We start from the raw sequence: 12,870 nt of genomic DNA, 5'->3' as shown, positions 1-12,870 counted from the left end.
ATCTGCAGGCTGTTGCTTCTGGTATGAACAGCATTTAACACCTTTGCGCCTGCTTGTATATGTGATTAAGCCTTCATAGTTACCTGGAACTGTATGGCTAATGCTGCCTTCTGACATATGAAGAAAAAGTGTAATTTCTGATAATAGATCAGTCTGGATTTTATTGTTCATCCTGCTGACTACATTTAAGACTGATATTTCTCTCTCTTTTTTATGTGTTCATTTAACTACACTTCTGTGATCAATGTGAACCATGCAGGTTGCTAAACAGGCCAATGATTTAGCCCCGCCTTCCTATGATCTATTCAATCTCTGCTGTGCCTGCCCCATCAGCCCAGTTCATACTCCACCCCCTGATGCGCGCACACACAGACACATACACATGCGTGCTTCCTGTCTGTATGTTAAGGTGTGCAGGACAGGTGGCAAATTCAAGTACACCCACACTAAAGGCTGTCGTGCATCTGACAAGGTACACATAAAGGCTACATAAGATAAGGGGTTTTGTCTTTAAAAATATAGCTTTGTTAGTTTAAAAAAAAAAAAAAAAGACACTGTCTAACTTTTCGAGCTGGCTTCTAGATTCAAAGCAAAATTTGTCAAACCCTGCAGTAACACACCTCCTATATTAGAGTGCCTCCACTCTGAATAAAGGAGCACAAAGACACCTTTGGACAGCAGCAGTGGCAGTCTAAGAGGAGATTAGCGTTTGATGCACTAGCAGATTTAGACACACCAACAATTTGAATTCAAACTCTAGCTATCACTTTATAAGCAGTTACAGCAAACTGTTTTATTCCTTTTGGGACACAAGTTTTACATTAGGTTTGCACTGATACCAGTTTTTTTAAGACCGAGTACAAGTACCGATAGTTTTTCTCCAATACTCGCCGATACCAATTAGCGTTTTTTTTTTATTTTTTATTAAAATTTTTTTATATCACTGTACCTTTAACTTTTTTTTGGTGGGGTGGGGGGTTATTGTTTAGGGTGGAGAGGTGGGGAGGGAGTTATTGTTTAGGGTAGGGAGGGGGTTATTGTTTGTATATGCAGGAAGGGAGGGGAAATGCTGGACGGGAGGGGAAATGCTGGACGGGAGGGGGGAGGGGGAGGGGAAATGCTGGACGGGAGGGGGGAGGGGAAATGCTGGACGGGAGGGCGGAGGGGAAATGCTGGACGGGAGGGCGGAGGGGAAATGCTGGACGGGAGGGCGGAGGGGAAATGCTGGACGGGAGGGCGGAGGGGAAATGCTGGACGGGAGGGCGGAGGGGAAATGCTGGACGGGAGGGCGGAGGGGAAATGCTGGACGGGAGGGCGGAGGGGAAATGCTGGACGGGAGGGCGGAGGGGAAATGCTGGACGGGAGGGCGGAGGGGAAATGCTGGAAGGGAGGGCGAAGGGGAAATGCTGGAAGGGAGGGCGAAGGGGAAATGCTGGAAGGGAGGGCGAAGGGGAAATGCTGGAAGGGAGGGCGAAGGGGAAATGCTGGAAGGGAGGGCGAAGGGGAAATGCTGGAAGGGAGGGCGAAGGGGAAATGCTGGAAGGGAGGGCGAAGGGGAAATGCTGGAAGGGAGGGCGAAGGGGAAATGCTGGAAGGGGGGGGGGGGAAGGGGAAATGCTGGAAGGGGGGGGGGAAGGGGAAATGCTGGAAGGGAGGGCGAAGGGGAAATGCTGGAAGGGAGGGGGGAGGGGGAATGCTGGAAGGGAGGGGGGAGGGGAAATGCTGGAAGGGAGGGGGGAGGGGAAATGCTGGAAGGGAGGGGGGAGGGGAAATGCTGGAAGGGAGGGGGGAGGGGAAATGCAGTATTTGGGAACCCTACAGCTTCCAATCACTGCACTACAACACCCAGCAGATCTGCCCTGCCCCTCCAAGAAGTTCTGCAGCAGCTGAGATGGGGGGGGGGGGAGAAAAGCCTGGCTCAGTGCAGGACACACTACTCACAAGGCAGATCAGTCACCTGGCAGTCGTCCACAGAGGAGCCAGAGGAGAAAAAAAACTGAGCTAAGGGTGAGGGGCGTGGCCAGTGCAGGAGGTGACAGGACCGGCACAGGAAAAAAAAAAGCAGCAAAAATGCATCTTGCTTTGTGTTAAAATTTGACGCAGTGCACTAAAAAAAAAAAAAAAAAAAAGAAAAGAAAAGTATTAAAATTCCTTGGATTCCTAAAATTAGAACACAATGGTGTACAAAAGCCTTAATCAGCATGAATACAGGGAGTTGGGTGGGAAGCAACTGCACATAGAATAGAGAACCTCATACCCCTCAATCTTAAGCCCGCCATAGATGATATAATATCAGTCAGTTCAACAAGGACCAGCTGAGATTTAATCTATCTATGGGCAGGCTGATTGTACCCAAGTCAACTTGGGTACAACCAGCATGTTGGATTTTTAGCATACTATTATTACCAGCAGCAATAGCCACTTGCAATAATCATTGTGTTCTCCCGGCAGGGACAGCTCCCCGCGCCCCCCTTACCAGGAGAACAAAATGGCTCCATGGAAGGGACACCCCCCCCCCCCCCCCCCCCCCCCAGCAACACGTGGCGTGTTGGAGGAATCATGAAATTTTCTTAAATCGCATAATCTTTGGCTGGTCTTCGAGTCATCGTAATAGAAAATAAGTAAAGCTAAACAAGGAGGTAAATCTAATTCTATAAGTTTCCAAGCAAAGATGTATAAATGTTTAAGTCTAAAGGTTCTAATTCTTGCATAAATTGAACCATTACTTTAGTTTAATAACTACTCTACAAAATCACTAGCCCTACTACCCTTGCAGAAGAAATTTCCTATCCATGTCTACCATTCACTTGTTTGATTGTTTGGTGCACGTCTACCCATTATTAATTCAAAGCCAGCAGCCAGCTTCAGGGCTGCATCAGTGTGAACATCGTTAGATGATTTTTTGCAAACAAAAAACAACTGTTACCTGCAGATGGTTTAACACTAATGACTTCAACAGCATCCGGCAAACTCAACTCTTGGCTGTATACAAGCTCTGATGAAAGGGTCATCTTGCTGGTACTCTGAAGATTTGCTTTACATGTTTGATATCTTTGTGTAAGAGGTGACTGCACCTTCTCTCCTGAAGCAGAACTAAAGGAGTCTTCTTTGGGTGGAACATTCTCAGATGTGTTGGAGTTAGACCTATCCTCTGTAATAAGAAAGGATGAAGTTTCAGTAAATTATAAAGTCTACATCAAATTGTTACAATTGACATTTAAAGCACAACTAAGGCTCGGTTCACACTGGGGCGACTTGTCAGGCGACCTAGTCGCCTGACAAGTCGCCTCCCGTTCTGTGCTATGGAACCGTTCTAATCGGAGCGACGCAAGTCGCTCCGACTTAGAAAAAGGTTCCTGTATTACTTTGGGGGCGACTTGGGGCGACTTGCATAGACTTCTATGCAGAAGTCGTCTCGCAAGTCGCCCCGGCAGTCGTTTGCAGGTCGCCTCGCTGAGGCGACCTGCAAGTCGTGCCGCCGATGTGTGAACCGAGCCTAAACCTTCATATCCTTTACAGACAAGGAAGCTCCAATCCTAGACTTAGTTTGATCTGCAATTGCATGGTGCTGCACATGTAATAAGTTATGACACCAGCTATTTGATAGCTTGGCAGTTCTGTTGAGAGCACAAGCAACCATGACAGTTATCAGACATGGCATGCCCTGAATTTAACAGGATTTGATAGCATTAAATTAATGGGTTTATAACAGCTTTATAGCAATTATAGGAAACCACTTCAACATCCCACAAAGAACCTTTATATTTGTCATGCAGGCAGGAGGGGCATTCTCGTTATTGACCAAGAGTACAATTATTGTTTAAGTACAGATGTATGTTTTTCTCAGTCATGTCATTATAGTGAATTTGCACAATGTGCCTTGCCTTTGGTGGTCAGTGAGGTTGTCAATATGGCAAAGCTACACAAGCCCATGTGCAATAGCCACATAATCACAGGTACCCTTAATAATGGATACATGGGTGGCCAATACTGCCAAAATGCAAACTTTTAGGCTGGGTTCACACTTATGCAAATTGGATGCCAGTTTCACTGCATGCAATTCGCATGACAAGAGACTGCTTTGAATGGAGCCGGTTCACACAGATCCGGGGCGCCATGGTCCGCACTGAAAATGGGTCCTGTGCATCTTTGGCTCCATTTCAGGCGTGAATTCAGGCAAAAAATCTGGACCAGATTCGCACTTGCATCAGAGAACAGGGATGCATAGACTCCCTGCTGGGACCCGTAGCCGCATATGACATATAAGAACTGATTCCTATTGATTGGGAAGCACTGAACTCTGAGAACTTTTGTACTACAATAGTATATATCTCACATTGCGCCAGCTGATGACAATGTAATAAAAAAAAAGCCTAAGAAATGTACTGGAAATGGAGCGAGTACAAAGAAGGGCAACAAAGCTAATAAAGGGTCTAGAGGATCTTAGTTATGAGGAAAGGTTGCGAGCACTGAACTTATTCACTCTGGAGAAGAGACGCTTGAGAGGGGATATGATTTCAATTTACAAATACCATACTGGTGACCCCACAATAGGGATAAAACTTTTTCGCAGAAGAGAGTTTAACAAGACTCGTGGCCACTCATTAAAATTAGAAGAAAAGAGGTTTAACCTTAAACTACGTAGAGGGTACTTTACTGTAAGAGCGGCAAGGATGTGGAATTCCCTTCCACAGGCGGTGGTCTCAGCGGGGAGCATTGATAGCTTCAAGAAACTATTAGATAAGCACCTGAATGACCACAACATACAGGGATATACAATGCAATACTGACACATAATCACACACATAGGTTGGACTTGATGGACTTGTGTCTTTTTTCAACCTCACCTACTATGTAACTACGTAAATGATACACAAGAATTGATGCCCATGCATAGTAATATACAAAACCATACCCACGGAGACAGGAACAGACTTTAGATGTAATTTCCACATGTGCAATACTGAACGTTTTTCTTTGGTACATTCAACTGCCACCAGGAAAAAATTTTCAGAAAAATCATTGTGGGAGCGGTCTATTGGGAAATAAAGTCAAAGTTGTTAGTCTCCTGCCACCAATTTCTCTCAAAAGGCAAATACATGAAATCTTGAACAAAGAATATTGAGCAAAACAAAAGTTGCTACTTATTATAACCAGTTCAATTCCTTTATGGTTTTAATTGTGAAAGGTTCATTTTTTTCCTGGGCAGCAGTTCCACATCTGCACCAGTCTTATCAAATAGTGAATATCTAATTTTAGTATTCAAAGTAGGAAAAAAGGCAGACGTAAGCCTAGTACACACCAAGTTTTTTTCCTGTTGAACGAAAAAAAAAAAAACGCTGTCAGCTACGGTTGGAGCTGCTGTACTAACAATCTGACGTTAGTACAATGATCTCCCCCGCTGAGCTGTTGTGTTCTGACAGGGGGACGCCCAGGGGGATGCAGGGGACCCCCCACACTCCGGTCAGCACTCTGATTGGGAGTCGGCTGTTGGATTGCCAGCATGCTTCTTCAAAAGAACACAGGCCGAATGTTGGACAGTTTTTATTAAACTGGCCAATGTCGCGCGGCATTCGACCTGTGTGTACAAGGCTTTAAAGTGGCATTAAACCCAAAAGCAGACATAATGCAGGTTACCAATTTTTAGATGTGGTGACTGCATAAGTTTTATTTTTAAGGCTTTCCTTCTTTTACGTTCACCTGGTGATCCACCCTGTAAAGCCAGCCATACATGGATTTAAATTTGGCCGAAATTCAGCTGGTCCAGCATTAACCGGCTGAATTTCGATTTATGTATGGGCTCCCTGGTTGTACAAAGGTCAATCTGTTGATTGACTTGTGTACAAAAAGCTTGAGGTTTTTCACAAACGATTAGTGCCGCCGGCTATAGCTGGCAACACTGATCGATGTGTTCTGCCGGCAGTAAAGGCTCCCAGCTGACAGAACACAATAGTGCTCCAGGAGGGATTCTAGCAATTTAAATCGCATAATCTATGGCTTGCCTAAGTCGGTTGTTTTTTCAACAGAACAAGCTCTCCTGCAAATGTATCTGTTCGAGTGTTGAGACAAACCAATTACCACTGACAGGGTGCTAAAAACGATTAACTTTTATTTAATTTCATTTGTGTATAAACTTTAACCCAAAAGAAAAAAAACATTAAAAAAAACAAACTGTTGCTGTAATTAGTTGTGCAACTGCAGTGTGAGCTAAAGTTTGGCTTTAATTTGTGTGTTACTGGCCAGATTACCAGATGAAAACAGAGGGTGAAATGCCTAAAAAAAGAAAAAAAAAAAAAACTACTGTAGCCACCACATTTAATGATTGGTAAGCTGCAATACATTTCATTGTTTGTTTTGGGTTCAATACCGCTTTAAAGCTGAACTCCAGGTGAAAAAAAATGTCCTTGCAGTGGGGTTCCCCTATTCCCCTAGCACTTTCAGGGTTATGCACTGTATGTGAGGACGCTGAGGGACCGTCCGCAACCCAGAGCATAGGGGAAATTTGGAGCACCACCTGCCAAAAGGATTACGGTACTTAAAAAAAAAAAAAAAAAAACCTCCATTTTTACTGGTGCCCTAGGCACAATCATTAAACCCTTGCAATGTGGTGAAGGAAAGAGGAGGGAGGCACTGAGGAAATATTTTCCATGGAGTTCAGCTTTAGAAGTCTTCCCTGAAGCCCAAAATCAGTCCCTGAAATAAAATCTCTAAAATAACTGTCTTTCAAGTGTTTATCACATGCTCATTTTTTTCCCCATAAGTGTGTCACATGCCCTGCTTATCTAATGGTTTTTCACACACTGTTTTATAGATTAAACCATTGCTGTGGTTTGCCGACACAGACCTCTATACTACTTCAGAATCTCAATGTCCAGACAGTAGCTGCCTTTCATTGTTATGTCACACACCCAATTTACACAGTTTTCAATTCTGGTATTTTCACTTTCCTGTGGTTTCTATCCAAACCAAGGCAATGACAATCTACAGTTTTATCAATTCATTTAATTTCTCTATATTTAAAGAGGCTTTAAAGTTAATTTTTTTTTTTTTTTTTTACTGTAACGCATTCTAAGCATCAAGGTGAAAAACGAAAAAAACAAAACAAAAAAAACAAACAAACAAAAAAAAAACAAACAAAAAAATCTTCCACTGTCTGCTCCTCATAACACACAAAGCCGCCCCCCGCCCAAACACCAAACACCACCTGAGTCCTCCCTCGATCCAGCACTTTGCCTATCTGCAGATCTCACTCTCCCCTCTTCTCACAGGCTTCACTGATAGTAGTGAAAGCCACTGGCTTTTGCTGCCACCAGTAATAAAGTTGCAGAGCCTTAATATAGCAGCAGCAGCAAATAAAACCCACTATAAATCATGTGCAAAGAAATGTGAAAGTAAAAACTACACACAAAAAACTTAAACAAAAAAGTAATTTAACTCCAAAAATGTCTGTATTGATTCCACCATCCAAAAAAGGGGATGCCGCACTCAATAGCTAAGTCACGCACTGGAAATTAACAATCTCAGCTTCCACTATGGACATCCAGCTCCATCCATCCACCTGAGGTCATCTGACTGTAGCAGCAGCAGCCCACCATCGAGGGAGATTTGGATGGTGGAAGTAATAGGCTGGAGTTAAGGGCTTTTTTGCTTATTTATGCATTTTTTTTTCTCTGTGATTTTCAAGTTTTTACACACATGATTTATTGTGGATGTTTTATTTACTGCTGCTATATTAAGGTGCTGCACCTTTATTACTGTTATATTTAGAAGGCTAGCAGCCTTCTACTTATTACTATTGTTTTAGTGCCGACTTATTACATTTATCCTGGTGCTGTCATTCAAATCCCGTGAAGGAGGAAATTGAGGGCAGACTGAGCCACGCTGTGTGTGTCTATGGACATACAGAGCCCGGCTTGGGAGCACATGCAGAAGAGGAGATGCGGAGGGTGTCAGCAGGGGACTCCAGAAGAGGAGGTAAAGGGGCCGTTCTGTACAATATAATTGCGCAGAGCAGGTAACTGAGCATTCTATAAGGTTGGTGCTGTGAATCTTACAAGCTCATTTGCATAAAGAGGGGATGGGAGAGGAAATGAGCAGTGCAAGCAGGGGAAAAAATGATTGGGCCAATTTCTAACTTGTCTGCTGGTCAATTGTACCTACTGACAGTGGTCAGCTAACAACAACTTGGAGGACCCAAAGACACACAATCACATTTTTAAAAAGTGTTACCAGACACCCTGAATTTGTGTTTGTAACCTGCATGTGATTAAAAGGCAAATGTTCCAAAAGGTACTATACTCGCAAGACCTTGATATGTTATAACTGAAATCATATGAAGTTTTAAGAATTTAAGTGATTGCCTAAAAAAACTGATCAAAGGGGAACTCAAAATTAAAGTAAATAAAGCCTTACCAGAATTAGACGAAATGCCGCTGGTTCCTGTTGTTTCAATCTCCTGGTTTGCCATTATAAAGTCTTCTTGAAAGACATGTAACAGTTGTGTTTTTCTGCCATCCTGAACACAAGACAACGTGATTAGTACAAGGAAGTGCAGAAACACATCTGAATACAACACTGATACTTACCAGGTTAGTAATGGCATCCAGTTCTATAATACATCCTGGTCTAGCAGTGGACTGCTGACTAATAATGTTAAAAACTTCCCCAACGTATGTCTGTAAATGAACGCAAACATTACTTTTAATGACAGAGCCACATGACAGCTATTGTTAATGCAGTATTTATTCATTTTTATTTATTTCAGGTACTTATATAGCGCTGTCAATTTATGCAAAGCTTTACATATACATTGCACAATCACATCAGTCTCTACCCTCAAGGAGCTTACAATCTAAGGTTCCTAACTCACATTCATGCATACATATACTAGGGCCAATTTAGACAAGATCCAATTAACCTAACAGCATGTCTTTGTAGTGAGGGAGGAAACCGGTGTACCCGAAGGAAACCCATGCAGGGACAGGGAGAACATGTAGACTCCATGCGGGTACTGTCATATTTGGGATTCAAACCAGCGACCATTTTACTGCTAGGCAGAAGTGCTAACCACTACACCACTGTGCGGCCCAGTATAGTAAAATGAACTTACACTGATGACTAGTGTATAGAAGCCAAATTTCTGTGAGTCTGGTCAAGCAACAGTGGGAAAGCTGTGCATATACAGAGATACTGCTGACATAGAAAAAGGGGTATACCCACTTTAGGTCTACACTAGGTTCAGACTGACACATGTCCATGCTCTCATTGATTGCATCAGGCTCCTTCTAAGTTCAAAGCTCCATAACAATCGCATGGATCGTGATGCCAGTGATTCTACAAACAACTGTTAGTTGTATAATTAAAATACATTTCAAATTCCCAGGAATGCCAAACATGTCATACCTCTAACATTTTATTGCTCTTGGCAGTTTACATCTTTCATATGCAAAATTATCTATGTGCAGCTTACTGCATGATGGCTTTTAGGGGCTCTTTAAAGTGGTTATAGACCCGCACATGGGGAAAAAAAAAAAAATCCTGTAGGGCAAAGGCATAATGAGCTAGTATGCACCGCAGAACAGTGTGTTCTGGCGGGGGGCTGTCCCCCTGTCAGAACACAAAGGCACAGTGGGGGAGATTGCCGCATTAATATTGCTTGCGTCAGTATGGGGATCTCTCAGATTATTTTCGTTCAGCCTGCTGAGTTGAAAAAAAAAAAAAAAAAAGCAACCCCGGAGGGCCTGGTATGCTCTTGGAGGGGGAACCCATGCCGTTTTTTTTTTTTTAATTTGGCGTGGCGTTCCCCCTAAAGATCATCAGAGCACAATTCGCATGCCAAAGTCGGATCAGTTAATACTGCAATCCGACTTCAGTGATATTCAATGGGCTGAAGTAGGATCAAAGTTGGACCAAAGTAGGGCAGGGGCTATTTTGAAGTCAGCACGACTTGAAGTCGCACTAATATGAATGGTAGTCATTGGAAATCAGCCCCAAATCGTAGGACAAGTCATACAAGCGTGAAAAGGGCCTAAGGTAGTGAGACTGATCAAATCACCTGTGCAAAATAATGGAAAGCCTGAAAACATGACCTGTTGGGGCACCTTGAGGACTGGAGTTGAGAAACACTGTTCCCAAAGGTGAACTTATCCTTTAAAGTGTTTTTTTTTTTTTTTTAGATCAACAAAGGGATCCTGTTCCCTTAAAGCATGTTATACAGCACAGTGCTTGTGCTGTGTAATTTGGCCCCTTCTATCACCTAAAAAACCTGGCTTATCCTGCCTGGCTATACCCTCCCCCCTGTAAACTGACCATGGCTTATGATGACTGCTGAGCCCTGACACGTGGTTAATTTATGTGCCTCCATCATCTGCAGCCCTGCTCTGTCCCTGCCTCTCTTCTCTCCCCACTCCCTGCCTGTCTGCTTATGTCAGTGAATGCCCCCACCCCTCCTGCTGCTCTCATAACTACTATAAAAACCTCCCATCCCCTCTGTAACATAAAACATGTTCCCTTTGTGCCTGCGCTATAAAAAAAAGATGCCGATCTGTACCTATATCAGAGCGGCTCCCTGGCACTCTCGACTCCTTGGCTCTCTCTCTTCTCCCTGGCTGACGTCATCAGGAGTGCTCAGCCCCACCCGCTGGAGCTGTCAGCCAGCAGAAGAGAGAGCCAAGGAGTCGTGAGCACCGGGAGCTGATCTGATATAGGTACAGATCGGCATCTTTTTTATATAACACAGGCACAGGAGCACATATTGGTATGTTACAGAGGGAATAGAAGGATTTTATAGTAGTGGCTTAACAACCATTTTAAACAAGGATTTTTTTGTGCCTTAACTAAATGCTAAGAATATGCAGAAAAAAGGCTAATAAACACTACTGCCTATGGTCTTTCTGCAATTGATCTCTTTCCAACTACTGATTTGCCATGCCTTGTTGTGCACTGGGTTTTAGTATGGAGGACACTATCTCAGAGGCAGGACTTTGCTTCCTTATGTCAGAGCCTGCCTCTGTAAACAGAATAGTGCCCAGGCACATTAACATACCAAACATACCAAAAGTGCACATTTGCAGGGTACATTTTCATGTTACTAATGCACACCTAACTTTTCTTAAAGTTCCCTATACCAAAACAAATCCTTACTTTTAAGTTCAGTTCCATTTTAAACCTTCTATACCGGCTGAAGATATACTGGGATGAAAATTTACTTTGAATGATCTGCAATATTACAAACAGCCTTGCATGACTGTACAGGGTTTACTACAAACACAATTTGTGTAATTAAATCTGCCTATCAATGGAAAAAAATAATTATAATACCCCATGTATATTGGACATTGTAACTCCAATTTCAAAGAAGTGCCTTAGGGTAGACAATAACATATCTTTCCACACACTAGAGAATGAGGCATTATTATAGGATTATTACAGTTATTAAAAGGTTAAAGTGTTATGTTGTTATGTGTGCAAAGAGATATTGACACTGTCATGTTTTAATTATGGTGAATTGTGGTTTGCATACGTTTTTCAACAAAAGCACCTTATTTTATTTTCAAAACACAATATCCTGCCTGTCTTCTACAATCATGTCTTTTTTTTGCTGATTTATAATGTACAGTATCTCACAAAAGTGAGTACACCCCTCACATTTTTTAAATATTTTATGATATCTATATATGTGACAACACTGAAGAAATGACACTTTGTTACAATGTAAAGTAGTGAGTGTACAGCTTGTATAACAGTGTAAATTTGCTGTCCCCTCAAAATAACGCAAAACGCAGCCATTAATATCTAAACTGCTGGCAACAAAAGTACGTACACCCCTAAAGGAAAATGTCCAAAATTGGGCCCAATTAGCCATTTGCTCCCCCTGGTGTCATGTGACTCGTTAGTGTTACAAGGTCTCAGGTGTGAATAGGGAGCAGGTGTGTTAAATTTGGTGTTATCACTCTCTCTCTCATACTGGTCTCTAGAAGTTCAACATGGCACCTCATGGCAAAGAACTCTGAGGATCTGAAAAAAAGAATTGTTGCTCTACATAAAGATGGCCTAGGCTATAAGAAGATTGCCAAGACCCTGAAAATGAGCTGCAGTATGGTGACCAAGACCATACAGCGGTTTAACAGGAAAGGTTCCACTCGGAACAGGTGCTGCCCGCAATGCTGCAGAGGTTGAAGGGATGGGGGGTCAGCCTGTCAGTGCTCAGACCATACGCCACACACTGCATCAAATTGGTCTGCATACCTGTCGTCCCCGAAGAAAGCCTCTTCTAAAGATGATGCAGAAGAAAACCCACAAACAGTTTGCTGAAGACAAGCAGACTAAGGATATGAATTTCTGAAACCATGTCCTGTGGTCTGATGAGACCAAGATAAACTTATTAGTTTCAGATGGTGTCAAGCGGGTGTGGCGGCAACCAGTTGAGTACAAAGAGAAGTGTGTCTTGCCTACAGTCAATCATGGTGGTGGGAGTGTCATGGCCTGGGGCAGCATGAGTGCTGCCGACACTGGGGAGCTACAGTTCATTGAGGGAACCATGAATCCCAACATGTACTGTGACATACTGAAGCAGAGTCTGATCCCCTCCCTTCCGAGACTGGGCCGCAGGGCAGTATTCCAACATGATAATGACCCCAAACACACCTCCAAGGCAACCACTGCCTTGCTAAAGAATGAGGGTAAAGGTGATGGACTGGCTAAGTATGTCTCCAGACCTAAACCCTAATGAGCATCTGTGGGGAATCCTTAAACGGAAGGTGGAGGAGGTCAAGGTCTCTAACATCCATCAGCTCCGTGATGTCATCGTGGAAGAGGACTCCATTGGCAACCTCTGAAGCTCTGGTGAACTTCATGCCCAAGCGGGTTAAG

The 12,870-nt window shown here is 43.2% G+C and overlaps 1 protein-coding gene across 2 annotated transcripts in view; it reads right to left on the bottom strand.

The window, feature by feature from the left end:
- The window catches only part of DMXL1 (Dmx like 1), a 268,508-nt gene that overhangs the window by 151,683 nt on the left and 103,955 nt on the right, over positions 1 to 12,870 (bottom strand). For both annotated transcript variants that reach the window (XM_073624666.1, XM_073624667.1), the window contains exons 14-17: positions 8,586 to 8,675; positions 8,413 to 8,515; positions 4,916 to 5,035; positions 2,927 to 3,151 (exon numbers count right to left, since the gene is read on the bottom strand). In XM_073624666.1, the coding sequence (XP_073480767.1) occupies positions 2,927 to 3,151; positions 4,916 to 5,035; positions 8,413 to 8,515; positions 8,586 to 8,675 (538 nt within the window). The remainder of the gene's footprint in view (positions 1 to 2,926; positions 3,152 to 4,915; positions 5,036 to 8,412; positions 8,516 to 8,585; positions 8,676 to 12,870) is intronic.

The sequence above is a fragment of the Aquarana catesbeiana genome, linkage group LG01, assembly GCF_042186555.1.
Source record: "Aquarana catesbeiana isolate 2022-GZ linkage group LG01, ASM4218655v1, whole genome shotgun sequence".
Lineage (NCBI taxonomy): Eukaryota > Metazoa > Chordata > Amphibia > Anura > Ranidae > Aquarana > Aquarana catesbeiana.
This window is presented reverse-complemented; position numbering and strand designations above follow the sequence as displayed.